The 15,098-nt window shown below is 51.7% G+C and overlaps 1 protein-coding gene across 1 annotated transcript; it reads right to left on the bottom strand.

The window, feature by feature from the left end:
• Nucleotides 1–1,752: 1,752 nt before the first annotated feature.
• On the bottom strand, nt 1,753–8,531 carry Rabggta (Rab geranylgeranyltransferase subunit alpha). Its single transcript, XM_059274410.1, has 17 exons — nt 8,451–8,531; nt 8,130–8,187; nt 7,886–7,996; nt 7,442–7,566; nt 7,081–7,268; nt 6,607–6,810; nt 5,961–6,044; nt 5,795–5,877; nt 5,603–5,704; nt 5,391–5,496; nt 5,244–5,295; nt 5,037–5,125; nt 4,829–4,917; nt 4,623–4,739; nt 3,524–3,637; nt 3,180–3,267; nt 1,753–2,570 (listed from the first exon to the last, which is right to left on the bottom strand). Exons 2-17 carry the CDS (start codon nt 8,130–8,132, stop codon nt 2,422–2,424), a joined length of 1,704 nt encoding a protein of 567 aa, XP_059130393.1. The 5' UTR covers nt 8,133–8,187; nt 8,451–8,531; the 3' UTR covers nt 1,753–2,421.
• Nucleotides 8,532–15,098: the final 6,567 nt, after the last annotated feature.

Below are 15,098 nucleotides of genomic sequence, written 5' to 3'. Positions count from 1 at the left end.
GGGGTGGAGCAGGACAGGCGTATGGGACGGGACCAACAGGCTGGACGCAGCCACGCGAGTGGAAGGTGTAGGGCGGGCCGGGTAGGTGGTTTATGAGGGGAGGGTGGGCGGGGCTGAGCTTCTGGGAAAAGGGGTAGTGTGGTTGCTTCATCCCTAGTCGTCGTCGGTCAAGAGGCCAGTGTCTGGGGGCTGTCCCCAGGTAGGGGCGGGACTTTCTCCTTTCTAGGAACTGAGATCATGCTAAGGAGGGGGGTCGGGCCAAGTCCTGTCAGACCTGGGGCTGAGGTGAGAATCTTGCCACACTGCGTGTTCAGAGAGCAGTAGCGAAGGGGGATCCTCTTCCACGCACAGCCCTGTAGGGCAGATTTATTTCCAAGCTGGAGACACTTCCTGAGGCTCCTGCTGCCAAGCTCTCTTGTAGTACCCACCAGGCTTGGCCTTGTGGGACGGGTGCCTGAACCTGGAACTCATTTTTGCCAGTACCCCAGGGTGCAGACAGATGACATCAGCAGTCAGGCCCTCAAACTGGCTCCACCTGCCCGTCCCTGACCAGCCAGCTCTACCAGATCTTCTCACATCCCAAAGCATACTGCACCCCCGTCCGTCTCTCCATCCAGCTGCTCCATAGCCCCCAGAATGAGTGAGCTGTCCCCTAGTTTTTCCTGTCTCCTAGTTTGAGATTAAGGTGGTCAAAAGAGGAATAATCTTGTTTCCCCCTCCCAGCTGGGAAGTTTAGGTCTGAGTAGGTGGGGTGTCCTCTCCAGGCTACGTGGTTTCCCCTTCTTTCACTGAGAGTATCTTGGCAGCTGGAGGTGAGCATTTCCCCTCATTTCCAGTCTGGAATTCTTGGGAATCCCGACCAACCAGCTCCAGGAACCTACCTTCTGTACTTCCTGACTCTAGCTCAGGCTCTGGGAGGAAACGTCAGATGTCATTAAGACCACCCCAAGGCAAAGAGGGGCCAGGCATCTGTAGGGAGACTCTGCTTGGGTCCCTGGCCAGAACCTCTTACTCTATCCCACTGGTATTCCAGCTCTACCGATGGGTCACCAATCAGAAAACTGAAAACAGGGTTGTCAAGAGACCCAGGAGCAGATGCAACAATGGCTTTGGAAATGCATCCTGGGCAGAGACATCTCAGGAGCAGGAAAGGCCGCTCCAAGGTCTCCTCCACTCATGCTGCCTTTTTGGTTCGTTTTGAGATGGTTTCACATAGAGCCCCCAGGCAGATCTTGAACTCACAGCAATCTTCCTGCTTTAGCCTCCCAAGTGCTGGGATTACAGAAGAGGGCCAACAGACCAAGCATCGTGTGGGTTTTTCCCTGTTGAGCTGGCAAGCCCTGGAACCTAGCAGAGGTTTTACGCCACTTCCAACACCCCCAGCATACACCGGTGGAAATCAAAATTCAAGGCTGGTATGTGACAGGTCAGCCAAAGGGCTTCGCTGTGAGATTGTTTTGTGTATCACTCTGGATACGAGAAGAGGCAGGGCGTCAAGGGCAGGGTATGTGAGCACACATGAGCCCGAGCAGGTCCCAAAGAACCAGGAAAATGCCTGGTTTGCCAAACTCTTCATCAGTCATCCTCTCTCCCCACTAAGCCAAGTCTGGCTCAGTGCCCTAACCCCTGACTGTACCCGGCAGCTTTCAAAGCCAGAACACAGTGCACTCACCTCAGTAGAACCCCATCTTAATACCATGGCCAGGCCTCTGTTTAATCATTTCGTATTAATACAGAGACAAGAAAAGCAGCTAAACCACTAAAGCAAGGTGTTTAGTATCTGGCTTCAGCACGCAGCTCAGTAACCTGGGGGAAGTTGGAACATTTCTTCTTCAGTTGGAATGTTTGAATCTCTCATCCCTGAGAGCATGTGAGGATCAGATGGGATCGGGTATTCCCAAAGGCCTTTCAACCATAGAATATAATTCACAGGGACCAATAGTGTTGTTTTAATGGGCTGAGGCAAGGTATCCTGACACATTCTTTCTGGAAACTGAGGCTCTGAGCCTACTCAGTTGTGAATAAAAGGAGTCGGGGCAGAGAGAGTCTGAAAGCCGCAGGAGTCACGGGAGAAGTTTTCACCATCTCTTCCAGCTGGACACAGCTGTTCTGAAGCTCAGCTCAAACCAGAACCTGATCCCAACTCCTATCCCAGCCCTGAACCTGGAGGCAGGCACCAATCCAGTTCTGGGCCTGACTTCAGTGTAACACTGAGGTTCTGGAACTCGGCAATAGGCGGAGTACGACAGGGGAGCAGAGCCACACCCCAAGGTCCTTCCCTCCCGTCTCTCAAGGTGCGTGGTGGTGGTAATGGAGGAAGTGGATACGGGCAGCAGCAATGGAGGCTGGCAGCCTGGAGGGGCCTCTCCATTCTTTATTCAGTCCCAATAAGTTAAAAGGTAAGGGCGAGGGCGGGGCCTCCTAGGTGAGGATACTGCTAACAGAGGGCAGCATTTCAGTCAAACGCTCCAAGATGCCCCCTTCCTGGCACAGTGAGTTGCCCTGGAGGTTGAGGAGGACTAGCCTAGGGCAAGAGGCAAGAGGCTGAAGTGCTGCAGGCTGATGGAGGCCTTAGGCAGGAGAGTCAAGGAAAGCTCAGTAGTTCTACCCCGCCCCTCAGTCTGCTACCGGACACCCCCAAAACTGGAGGCTGCTGCTTGGAAGCACGTTTGATGGTCTCTTACTCGTGTTCCTGGAGAAAACACAGCTCTTAGCAGATTGTAAACGGCTGGCTAAAGAGGGGGCTGTGGGCAGCAGGTCCTTGTGGGTCATCAGGGGATGTGGATGGCGGCCATCAAGTGGCACTTACTACTCACAAGGGGCTTAGAAGTGGAACGTGGGCCAGAGGAGCTCTAACCTCCCGTTTTCTAGAGGAATCAGCGCTCACGATTTTTAAAAAACTACGGACCTTCCTGATTCCTAGACTACTATGTGGTCTGTGAGAATCCTGCAGGCTCCTATCTGTGGACCTTGGCTTGAGAAAGTCATACTTCACAGAACCCCAGAGCAAAAGCTAATAACAACCCCTGACAGTCCCAGGCTATCATCTCCCCTCGGCTCACCCTGCCCCAGCCCTGTTTCCTGCCCTGCCTGGAGATGACCCTGTCTGTGTCTGCGGTCTGTCCCTCTGTGGCCTGCTCCTCACCCTCTGAGCTGTCCGCAAACAGACAGAAGGATACGGTTATTGCATAGCAACAGCTCCTGTAACCGGGGAAGGTTAGCCACGCCATCCAAGGACTCTAGGGCGTTATCACTGGCCTGCAGCACCTGGGGAGAAGGGATTGGGGAGGCACGAGGTCAGACAGGCAGCCGGAGACTGGTACAGGTCATGGAGGAGCCCAGAGTGACCAGCTTAGGTGTGTGAAAAAGCTCATAGGGCCAGGCTGGGTGGTAGAGCGGGCTGGGAAAGCGGTTACCCCCAAGGGCCAGGAGGTCCCGGACACTGCTGTGACACAGGCAAGCTTCTGAATGGAAAAAGAGGAACAGGGCCACCCCTGACCACAAGGGAGGATGAGCACTTTACCTCAAGACAGCGCAGAGCACCCAGGGCTGGGGGCAGAGCTCGGAGACGATTATGTGACAGGTCAAGATGAGTGACCAAGAGCAGCTGCTCCAGATGGCAGAGCACTGTCAGATCCTGGGAGTGGGGGGAGGGGTGAACAACTCAGCAGGCGTGAGGAGATCTTCAGCCACCTGTTGTGTGGTCCACATGGACCTCAGAAGACTCTCGCTAGAGGCTAGCAGCACGTGAGAAACAGACAGGCCAATGCACTGGAGCACATGCCATGTTAGAGACGGGACAGATCAGTGGTTGTGATGAGGTGGCTAGTGGGAATGGACCGGAGAGGAAAGCTCGTGCGGAAGGGACAGCATGGTGGCATGTCCTACAGCACATAGAACAGGTGGGAGCAGGCCTGTGGTGGGCTGCAGTGATGAGGTAAAACGGATTTGTTAAGATAACTAGGAAGGCCGGGCGGTGGTGGTGGTGGTGGTGGTGGTGGTGGTGGTGGTGCACGCCTTTAAACCCAGATTCAGGAGGCAGAGGCAGGAGGATCGAGGCCAGTGAGTTTGAGGCCAGCCTGGTCTACAGAAAGAGTTCCAGGACATCCAGGGCTACACAGAGAAACCCTGTCTCAAACAAACAAAAACAAAACAAACATTCATGACTAGGAAGGACTAGAAACAGAAAAAGTAGAGCCTGGAAGGCTTCCAGAAGTCTCCAGAAACTATTCAGGTTTTAGGTTTTGGGGGCCCTGATCCAGGGTGAGAAGTATGGGAAGGCACAGCATGGGTAACGAAGGGCCTTTTTTTTTTTTCTTATAAATTTCTGTTTTTCAGTAGTAGGAACTGAACCCAGGACCTTATTATATATGTTAGGCAAGTGATCTACCAATGAGCTAGGTCCCTAGTACAGCTTTGATGACTCAGGATTCAGAACCAGGGAACATATAGGATGATGAACTGACTGACTGAAAAAAAAAAAAAAAAAAAAAGCAAGACCTAGCAAAGGAGGAGGTCAAAAGAAAGGTGATGGATTCAGCCTGGCAGGGAGGAAGGCACCCGTGATAAAGGTGCAGGCAGCAGGCAGAGGCCGAGGGAAGGAGCACGTGCTGAGCCCATACCTTGTGGGCCAGGTACACTACACGCACGTCTGCGTACTCCATCCTGAGGACACTGTTTTCCAGCAGGAATTTGCTGCGCAGGTCATCCAAGTAGGCTGCTCTCATGGGGTCCACAGCCTGGTGGGGAAGCAGCAGGGTTATGTGGGTTGCTGTCTTCCAACTGCCCACTGGGCGTCCCCTGGTCTGTTTCCCTCGGCCCAACTTGCTTTGAGGGTGTGGAAGTATTGCAGCGTCTCCTTCTCATAGAGGAGGGGGTCCAGGGCCCGCATCAGCAGGATGATGGTCAGCAGGCACCCTGGGGAGAGGGCAGAGAAATCTTTGCAGTCTCCTGAGACCCTCTCCTCAAGAAGGTTCCCTGGACAGGCTTTCTCGGTGTGGTTGGTTCTTGGGCGCTGGCCCAGGGGACATCCTCACATTTATTCTCAGGTTCCAGCTCCTGTAGCTCCTTACAGGATTCAAGCTCAGACTGTAGCACTGTGGACTTTTCCACCGACAGCTCACACCTGAGAGTGGGCAGGTTAGGGAGGGCATGCGGCCACCCCCCTCCCCCAGGCCCAGGCCTCCTGCCCCAATCGCCCGGTGTCCAGAGCCCCTCTCTGCACATGGGTTCCTTCTCGTCACCTGAATAGCTGCTCCTCAGTGGCTGAGTCTCGGCACCAGCATTCCCGGTGGCCTAAGGAAAAGGGTAAGTAGTAGGATGGGACAGTGCAGGGAGAGGAGAGGAGGCCGAGGAACTGGTACAGCGCCTGGAGCTTTAGACAGCATCACCTTTGAAGAGCACGCACTCCTTCTGGGCGTCACTCGCTGTCCAGATGACGCGAAACGTGTGCTGGGGTAACTGGTCGTTGAGAGAGGCGGCGGGCAGGTCACAGAGCTGGGGGGCGCCGGGTCAAGGAAGTGTGTGGCCTCACTGCCCTTCTGACTGTCCCACCTTGGCCCCGCCCCAAGCCCTGATCTCTGCCCCACCAACTGTGGGATACCCAGACGTGGCTGGGCCGGTTCCTGCCATCTGGAGTCCTCCACTCTACTCTCAGAGGGGCCTCATCCACCATGAGGAGCAAGGTCCCCACTCCGGAGCCCACCTGCCATGGGGGACAACAAGAGACGCATTAGCGTTAACAGCCTCAGCCTCAGAGTCCCATGACATTTTTTAGGAAAACCATGTGACTCACTCTTAGGGGCCGAGAAAAGCAGACAGACAGACAGGCCTCATCCCGGCTCACGTGCAGACAGCGCAGGACATCCTGGGGCTCCGCTGGGGGAGAGACAGCCTCAGTTCACCTTTAATCTTCCCTTCCTTCTTAGTCTCAAACACCCTGCCCCCTCCCCACTGCTTACCCCGACCCAGGAGCCAGCGGTGATAGAACCAGGCACTCTGATCATTGGGGTCGGTAAAGAAGGCGTTCTGCACCAACTCCAGCTCTGTGGGGACCAGGGAGGCACGGGGTTATGTCAGCATGCAGGGAGGATTCCAGTCATCCCAACGTCTGTCTCTCCAGCCCCAAAGTTCCACTTGTACCCTGGCCTCACACAGGAATCAATGTCAGTTTTATTTTTCCCATCGGATACCCAAGCTCCTTGAAGCCAGGAACTGAGGGATATACACACCCAAAGACAAGCAAGGAGCTCAGTAAGGCCCACTCAGAACAGGGTTGGACAGGCATCAGGACTGGGGTGGAACTGCAGAATCCTTATCAGGATCCTCTAGGCCAGTGGTTCTCGACCTTCCTAATGCTGCGTGCGACCCTTTAACACAGTTCCTCATGGTGTGGTGACCGCTCCCCCGCAACCACAAAATTATTTACGCTGCTACTTTATTAAGTGTAATTTTGCTACTGTTAAGGATCATCATGTAAACATCTGTGTTTTCTGGAGGTCTTAGGCGACCCCCCCCCCCCCCCCCCCCCCCCGTGAAAGGGTCTTTTGACCTCCCAAGGGGGTCTCGACCCACAGGTTGAGAACCAAATGTCCTAGGCCCACTTACCTTTCAGCAGTACGTTTTCAGGGAGGCGTCCCTGTGGGCCAGAGTCTGGCTGAGGGTGCAGCTGGGGCAGAAGGCAGGAGCGGTAATGCCAGGAGGAATAGTTGGAGAAGTTCCGGGTGATGAGGCTATCAGTGAAGGCCAGTTCCTCTGCTGGGGCTACGGCAGCCTGAGCAGCTACAAACCGCCGATAGTCCCAGCAATGAACTAGAGGGGTTGAGAGAGGGAACCCACCTCAGAAGCAGGACGAAGAGGAGCTACTCCCCCGAGAGCCCCCAGAATTCCCTCAGAGAGCCCTAGAAATACTTCGACGCAAACCACAAAGGCTGCATCTGGCCCTCCATCTCTTTCAGCACTACCACAGTGGATGTCGGGCTGGATCCTGTGAATCCCTCCCTCCCGACTCTGGGCCTTCATGAAGACCCAGTATCAGGATGTGGGGCACGTGAGGACGGGGACAGGACTGTGGACGCTTACAGTTCCGCTCATCGACTTCGAGGAAGCGAGCACAGAGTTCCAGCTCCCGGGCCCAGTTGGGCTCAGGCAGACGGCCTAGCAGCCAGCAGCGGTGATGCCAAGTGCCATAGGACTTAGGGTTCACGCGCAGACAGCTCTCTAGGAAGCCGAGCTCTGCCTTCACAAGAGCATCCAACTCTTCAGGGGACCTGTACCACAAGAGAAAGGCAGGTTAGTGCCTTTTAACACCCAACCGCAACCTCTCCCTCCCTTCCTGAATCTGGTCCCCCCACCATCCTATCTCCATGCCCCCCGCTACCCCGTTCCTCCTCCAGTTCTGCGCCCAGGCAGGACCAGGGCAGGGACCCGAACCACTACGTACTTCTGGGTTTCTAGCTGCTGGAGCACTTCTCGGCGACAGTTCCAGAGGGTGGCAAAATCAGGGTTGGCTCCCAGAATCTGGCTTGTCAGTTCTAGCACTGACTCGTCCAGCTCACCAGCCTGCCGCTAAAAAGACCGGTTACAGGGTCAGAGACCACAGCAATTTCCCAGCTCTAGGCTAAACATTATACATCAGAACCACCCTATGCAAATCCTTCTACAGTCTCACCGGTATTTTCTCACTTAATCTTTGCAAACTCTTAGGCAGGATGTACAATTATTAGCTCCCTTTTACAGGTGAACAAACTGAAGACACTAAGAGTTTCTGTGACTCGCCCAAGGCAACACAGCAACAACAGACAGCATTCAGATTTGGATCCCTGCAGATTGACTCTAGGGTCTCTGTGTTTTACTTGGGGGTTGGGTCTACCTCTGAGGGCCCCACCTTCTGGAAGACAGCTTGAGTGGCTGACTGGTAGAGCTTCAGCTTCTGCTCCCGTTCTAGCCTTTTGGCTTCTGCCTGCTCTTCGGACGTCTTCACCTTCAGGCGCCCATGCTACAGGGATGGGTAGTGGGGTAAGAAAGCACGCCGCCTTGCAAGGGCAGACTTGCAGAAGCCCCACAGAGACCGCCACGTGGGGTGAGGGCGTGGGCATGCAGGGGCAAGGGGCTGGACTCAGGGGTCTCACCATGGTGTCGGCTCAGCGTTGGGGACAGGGGGAGGGGTCCAGAGGTAGCCCGTTCAGTCTGCGGAGAAAGATGTCAATCACGGAACCCCGCCCACACAGCCCCGCCCCCAGGTGTTTCCCGGAAGCTGCCAGCGGGCCTGAGCGAAGGATCCCCGGGTGTAAAGAGGTCCTGTGGCTGGCACTGCGAGGTCAGGAGGAGGCGCTCACCCCAACCGGAGCCTCGGTACGCCGGGCCGAGCCGACGCACACACCGCTCCCGGAGAGAGCAGTGCCCGCCCGTCCCGCAGATCCCAGCACCCCCTCCGCCGCGGGCGAACCCACCTGCTCTGGGAAGAGGTGTCGGGACGTGCAGCCCGGCGCCGCCACCGAGTCCCAGCCTGGCTAGAGAGGCTCCGTGCCGTGTGAGCGCGAGGCGCCGCGCCCCCTGCAGGCTCGGGGAGGGCGCTGCGTGCGTGTCATCAAGTTCTTACCAGCGCCCAGCCGCCTGTGAGCGACTGGCTGAGTTGAGTGTGGGAATGACATGCTCTTCCCGTGAGCAACTCAAACTGCAACCTAGTTGAAGAAGTTTCCCCAACAGCCTGACACCAGCGAGTTCTGGCTGTCAAAAAGTCTCAGGGTCCTTCCTGTTCTCTTAATTTCATCCACATTAATGGTTCCTTATCGGGAAGGTGATGGTACCCAAATCTCTGGCCTAGATGTCCACAAGCATAATGATAACGATAATAATAATAATTATATACCAGTTACATATGCGTTGACATACTCAAAAGCCCATTGGAAAAAGCCAGTGGTGGTGTTTGTAATGTCAGCGTCTCAGGAGGTTGATGCAGAAGGTTCTAGAGCAGTGGTTCTCAGCCTTCCTAACGCTTTAACACAGTTCTGCGTGTGGTGACCCCCAGCCGTAAAATTACTTCGTTGCAGGGGTTGGGGATTTAGCTCAGTGGTAGAGCGCTTGCCTAGCAAGTTCAAGGCTCTGGGTTCGGTCCTCAGCCCTGGGGGAAAAAAATTACTTTGTTGCTACTTCACAGCTGTGATTTTGCTACTGTTATGAATTGTAATACAGATATCTGATATACAGAATAGCTGATATGTGACCCCCCCAAAGGGTTTGAGACCCACAGGTTGAGAACCACTTAAACTCTAGATTTTTAGAGTTTAAGGCCAGTTTAGGTAATTGTGAGATTTATAATTTTTAGAACAATTGAGTATAACCGATATGTCCTAGAGGTATTTTAAACTATAAAAGCTAAAAGATACTGTTTTGTCTATCACACCTGAATGCTGGCTTTATTTTCATTGTTGTATGGAATGGCACTGTTTTCTCTCTGCTTTTTAGTCTCCCTGTTAATATCCTCTCCATTCCAGTTGCCACTAAGGTTGTTGAAATGTTCTTCCTCCCAACCATGTCCCCTCTACTATCAACTCATCTTTTGTGCCTGGAAATGTACTTAAAGTGCCCACTGTATAGCCTTTTCTAGACCACAGACCTAGTCCTTTTCTAGGTCCTGTAACCTATTTTAGAGGAAAAGAGACGATTTTCCTGGCCTTGGGTGCTTCAGTCCCAGTGGGGAAAACGTATTTAAGTTACTGGTTATCTTTGCTCCTGGCACTGTGATGGGAGCTCTGTATATATGGGAGGCATGTGAGTTCACACACACACACACACACACACACACACACACACACACGACCACAGGTAAAGGCAGAAGCACGTGACTGAAAACATGACTCATCCTAACACAGTGGCTCACACCTTTAATTGAGTGCTTGGGAGGTTGAGGCAGGAGGGTCCTGAGTTTGAAGTCAGCCTGTGCTATGTAGTAAGCTACTATTTCAAAATGAATAAAATTAAAAAGTTGGATGTCTTGGAGAACACCTGTAACCCCAGTCAGTACTTGGGAGGAGAGGGAGAATCTCAAGTTGGAGGCCAGCCTGAGTTAGAAAAAGAGTTCTGGGTTAGTTTCTGCTACATAGTCTCAAAAAAACCCAGTAACAGAAGAGAAATTGTATCTAGATGCTTGTGTTGACGTTAAGATTCAATGAACTATGTGAAGTTCTTTGAATAATGACTATACTGAATAAATGTTCAGTAAATAATAATATAGTTATTATTTTTAATTTTCCTGACAAACATGCATGAAGCCGAGCTCCAGAAAGATGAATAGCTTGTTGAGGGCCACCCATGTGGTAAGTGGCTAGATAAGACTCAGAGGTGATTCTGATCTAGTCTCGCCTCATCCATTTCTGGTTGTTGCTGTTTGTTTGGCTACTTCCGGATTGCGTCTTTTGTTCTGTAGGTACTCAGACATTCAACCAGATACCAGGAACACCGATGCCAACTGGTGCAGGATTACCAAACACAGCGTTACATCATAGTCGCTAAGGGAGGAGGGGAGGAGGTGGGCGAAGGTCGAGGGCAGCACGAAAGAGTATTTAATAATTAGCGATCTTGAAACCGGCAAAGCTGAGTCAGGCAGGCTTGAGAGGAAGTGAGTCTTGTGAAAAACATCTGCATTCAAAAAGGTGGGGCCTGTGTTTTGGAAAGAGAAGGCAGGAAGGGCATTTCAGACACGTGTGACGTGAAGATGGGGCTTAGAAACCAAACAGACTTAGCTGGCTGGCAGAGAGAAGCTAAACCAGGTGCCCTCACAGATAAGGGCAATAGAATGGGCGACACGCCTCTTGATGGCTAGAGGCGTTGTCACGAGTTATATTTGGATATCTCTGTGAGGTAGTGGGAAGCAGGCAGCTGGTCGAGGGCTGTGCTCTGATATTTGAAGGGATTTGTTTCTGCTCGTTGTGAAAGCAGTGGTGTGGCGAGTCATCAGTAGTGACGAGTCAGCAAGCTTAAGGCACCGTGGACATATGTAGGTATCATCGTCCGTACCCCACAGTGAGGAAAGCGGGGTGTGTGTGTGTGTGTGTGTGTGTGTGTGTGTGTGTGTGTGTGTAGCAGCCGAGCGCACTCACAGCACACACAGTACGTGCAGTCAGAGGCCACATACAGTTTGGAAGGAAGGAAGAGACCACGAGCCACAGTCAAAGATGGGCTGGCAGCCATGCTCCAGGGGTAGGGGGAGTAAGGAAGAGGCAGGTACTGAAGTTGGGTCGTCTGCAACATAAGGCAGTGTGTGTGTGTGTGTGTGTGTGTGTGTGTGTGTGTGTGTGTTTTCAGTCCCCTGATCTTTAGCATCAGGGTGGGATGCCACAGAGTGCTAGGCAAAAAAAACCCAAAAAAACAAAAAACCTTCTGCTTCCTTGGAGGTTATGGTTAGTGAAGTCCTGTGTAATAGAACTCTCTGTTGCAGGGCAAGGTGGTGCACATCTTTAATCCCAGCACTCGGGGAGCAGAGGCAGGTGGATCTTTGTGAGTTTGAGGCCTGCTTTACATAGTGAGTTCCAGGCCAGTCAAGGCTACATAGTGAGACCCTGTCTCAAAACAAAAACAAAACAAAAAAACAAACAAACAAAAAACAGCCAAACAAACAAAAGGAGAAAGGGTCTTTCACTAAACCTGGAGCTTGCCACCTCAGCCAGCTGTCCCCAAGCTCCTGGGATCTCCCTGTCACTACCCCCTTCCCCCACTGCTGGGGTTACAGATACATCTAGGCTCTTAGGTGGGTGCTGGAGATTTGAACTCAGATTCTCTCACTTGTATAGCAAGCACTTTACCCATGGAGCCATGTCCCCAGCCTGTAACCCCCACCTCCTGTTTCGTTTAAGCACTGGAGATCATAGAGCCTTGTTGGTACTAAACAAACAGTACCCTTAGCCCTCTAACTTTCTGGACAATGAAAAATGTTTACTCTCTGCTTTGACCAATACAGTTATCATTAGTCCCATGCTGAAATGTGGCTAATGTCAATGAGGAATTGATTTGTTATTTTCTTTTTTGTTTTGTTTTGTTTTGTTTTGTTTGAGACAGGGATTCTTTGTGTAGTCATGGCTGTCCTGGAACTTGCTCTATAGACCAGGCTGTCCTGGAACTCACAGAGATCCGACTGCCTCTGCCTCCCGAGTGCTGGGATTAAAAGTGTGTGCCACCACCCAGCTGAATTGTTATTTTCTTAAATTTTTGATAAAATTTAAATGGTCACTGGAAGGTCTTAGCAAGAATTGAAAAGGTCAGATCTCTTGAGTGAGTCCTAGGTTTTGGAGTGGGACAGGGGCCCATGGGAGCCTACGGAAAGGACCCCTGATAGCTTTCCTGGCAGGAAAGAAGATATACTACTTGTTTCTTTACTTGGTATACTGTGGACAGGTGGCTGAGCACAGCTTGTTCCCATAGCCAGAGTCCAGGCTTTGAACCTAAAACTCCAGTAGTGTTTCCTGCACTCATTTTAAGCTAAAGGCCCTTGTAGATCTCATTGCTGATATGTAGTAATGTTTTTCCCCTTAAACTTCTGGTGTTTCTTTTATTCTTCCTACAATTGTAAAATAGGCCCCCTTTTTTTTTTTTTTTTTTTTTTCCGAGACAGGGTTTTGAAAGACCCTAGCCCTTCAGGCTTACACCTCCAAGCCTCAGAAAGAGAGAAACTTCAAGCACCAGGAAATGAGAAACCAAAAATCTAGTTCCAAGGGCCACTTGACTCAGCCACTACTCAATCACCCCTGTAACAATATAACAATGTAAAAAGATTTTTGTTAAGAGATGTGCTCAACTGTGACTGGGATAGTTGCAGGTGTTCCAGGAAGGACCACCGTGACCTGTGTGTAAGCTCCACTCCCGCCCTGATACCCCCCCTTGAGGTTTACGTAACTGTACCCCCTCTGTGATCACCCTGTGATCAGGCCATGAAATTGTATGGGGATTGTAATCGTGTGGGTTTTGTGGGTTTTTCCTTTAAAAGCCCTTATGGGGCTGCAGTAAGATGCGACTCTTGCTCTTTGGAGCAGAGTTTGCCCATCTGTACAGATGTTTCTTTAATAAATCCTCGTGCTGTTGCATCAACTGGACTGGAGTCTGGGTTCTTGGGGCACCCATTTGAGACCCTAAACTTTGGGGTCCAACAGTTTCTCTGTGTAGCTTTGCGCCTTTCCTGGAACTCATTCTGTAGCCCAGGCTGGCCTCAAACTCACAGAGATCCACCTGGCTCTGCCTCCCGAGTGCTGGGATTAAAGGCGTGTGCCACCACCACCCCGCGGGACATGTCTTAAGAATACACACATCATATGGTTGCAGATCTGATCCTCCTATTTTAAAATTCTCCCAGCCACAGAGGTGAGAGCAGGTTAGTGAGGAAATAGGAATATAGGGAGTAGGGTGAGCATGGATGGGATGGCCATTAGAAATCTTGCTCGGCAGTATACAGGAGGAGCATGTCCATCCGAGCCATGTGGGTGGGCGAGAAGAACTAGAAGTTAGACCAGTTCCCTGGTAGGCAGACAGATGGGGAGAGGAGCCATGACCAGGTAATAAAGATGGTGAGCTTCCAAGATGGCTGGCTTCTTCTTCACCCTCCTCTCCTGAGACAAAACCCTGGCAACTTAAAACAAAGGCCTTAAAACAAAACTCCCTGCCTGCTGAACAATCTGACAAGTTCAGGGCCAGGCCAGGATGTGTTTACTCCCAACTCCTGGGCCTGTCAGCCTTTCTGCTTTTATTCAAACTGACCAACTCTAAACTTGGGTAGGAAGACGCCCCCCCAAAGGCCCTCCAGGAGAGACCCGGCTTCGACTTTGCAGAGGGTCTTTCTTTCTTTACTGGCTGGTTCTGCCTGCTGTCTGCTGTGTCTGAGATTCTGCCTGCTGCTTTCTGTGTGCTCAAGATTTTCTCTCACCTTTTAAAAAAACAAAAAACACTTATTACGTATACCACCATGTTGTTTCTGGGAATTGAACTCAGGACCTCTAGAAGAGCAGCCAGTGCTCTTATCCTCTGATAAGTGCCATCTCTCCAGCCCCCTTCTCTCACCTTTTAATTCTTTAACTGGTGGAGAAAAAGAACCCAATCCAGCCGGTAACGCTGTGTCTTGAGGATGGGGAGGGGCTCTGGCTCTGGGAAATAACAAGCAGGCTTGGGAGTAGGTGGGGTCAGGGGTCAGGCTACTCCAGAGACAGACGACTCAGTAGATCAGATTATGAAGGCGAGACTTGAGAATTTGTGGTTTCTGTCGCTGCCAGGGGGTGGTGGCACATGTCTTTAATCCCAGCACTTGGGAGGCAGAGGCAGGCAAATCTCTGAGTTCGAGACTAAAGCCTGGTCCAGGATGTCCAGGGCTACACAGAGAAACCCTGTCTCAAAAAAAAAAAAAACAAAAACAAAAACAAAAAACAAATAATAATAATGATGATGAGGGCTGGAGAGATGGCTCAGAGGTTAAGATTACTGGCTACTCTTCAGAGATCCTGAGTTCAATTCCCAGCACCCACATGGTGGCTCCCAACCATCTGTAATGAGATCTGGTGCCCTCTTCTGGCCTGCAGGCAGAATACTGTATACATAATAAATAAGTCTTTTATAAAAAAAGTGATGATGATATAATAATAACAAAATAATAATGTGTGGTTTCCACAGAGCTGTTGGAATATGGCGGGGAGAAGGAGGGAAGGTGGTGTGAGAAGGGAAAGGGCCACTTCTACACTCTTGGGTTTGATGTGGGGATGTCCTGAGGCAGCAAGAAACAGTTGCCTGGAGAGAGGCCGAGAGGTCAGAGCAGAAGAGGTCAGCGTGGGCGGCCGGCAAGTGCACACGGTAATTATACTGTGACAGGGAATGTGCCAGCCAGGGAGAGGGAAGAGGAGGGAACCCACAAACAAGCTTTGGGAGAGTCGCGGTTAGGGCAGGGCTGGGCTGAGTGCTGGATGGAGCAGCCTTAGTGGGGAAGCAGAGAGAAATGAACACTGGAAAGAGAAAGAATGCCCTGTGTTCCCAAAGCCATTATTCGTGGGCCATAATCCTTCCTAGCTGGGTGCTGTACAGCCAGTATGGCAAGAAGATGGACTCTGCTCAGAGATGACAGCCTAGTC

Source organism: Peromyscus eremicus, chromosome 9, assembly GCF_949786415.1.
Source record: "Peromyscus eremicus chromosome 9, PerEre_H2_v1, whole genome shotgun sequence".
Lineage (NCBI taxonomy): Eukaryota > Metazoa > Chordata > Mammalia > Rodentia > Cricetidae > Peromyscus > Peromyscus eremicus.
The sequence above is the reverse complement of the archived record's forward strand: the minus strand, read 5'-3'. Positions and strand labels throughout refer to the sequence as shown.

Excerpts from the sequence above, each read along its gene's own strand:
- Rabggta (XM_059274410.1), bottom strand. Across the intron at positions 6,811-7,080 it reads CGAAGTCGATGAGCGGAACT|TTCATTGCTGGGACTATCGG; the intron begins GTAAGCGTCCAC and ends CAACCCCTCTAG. Across the intron at positions 3,638-4,622 it reads TAGTGTACCTGGCCCACAAG|GATCTGACAGTGCTCTGCCA; the intron begins GTATGGGCTCAG and ends CCCCACTCCCAG.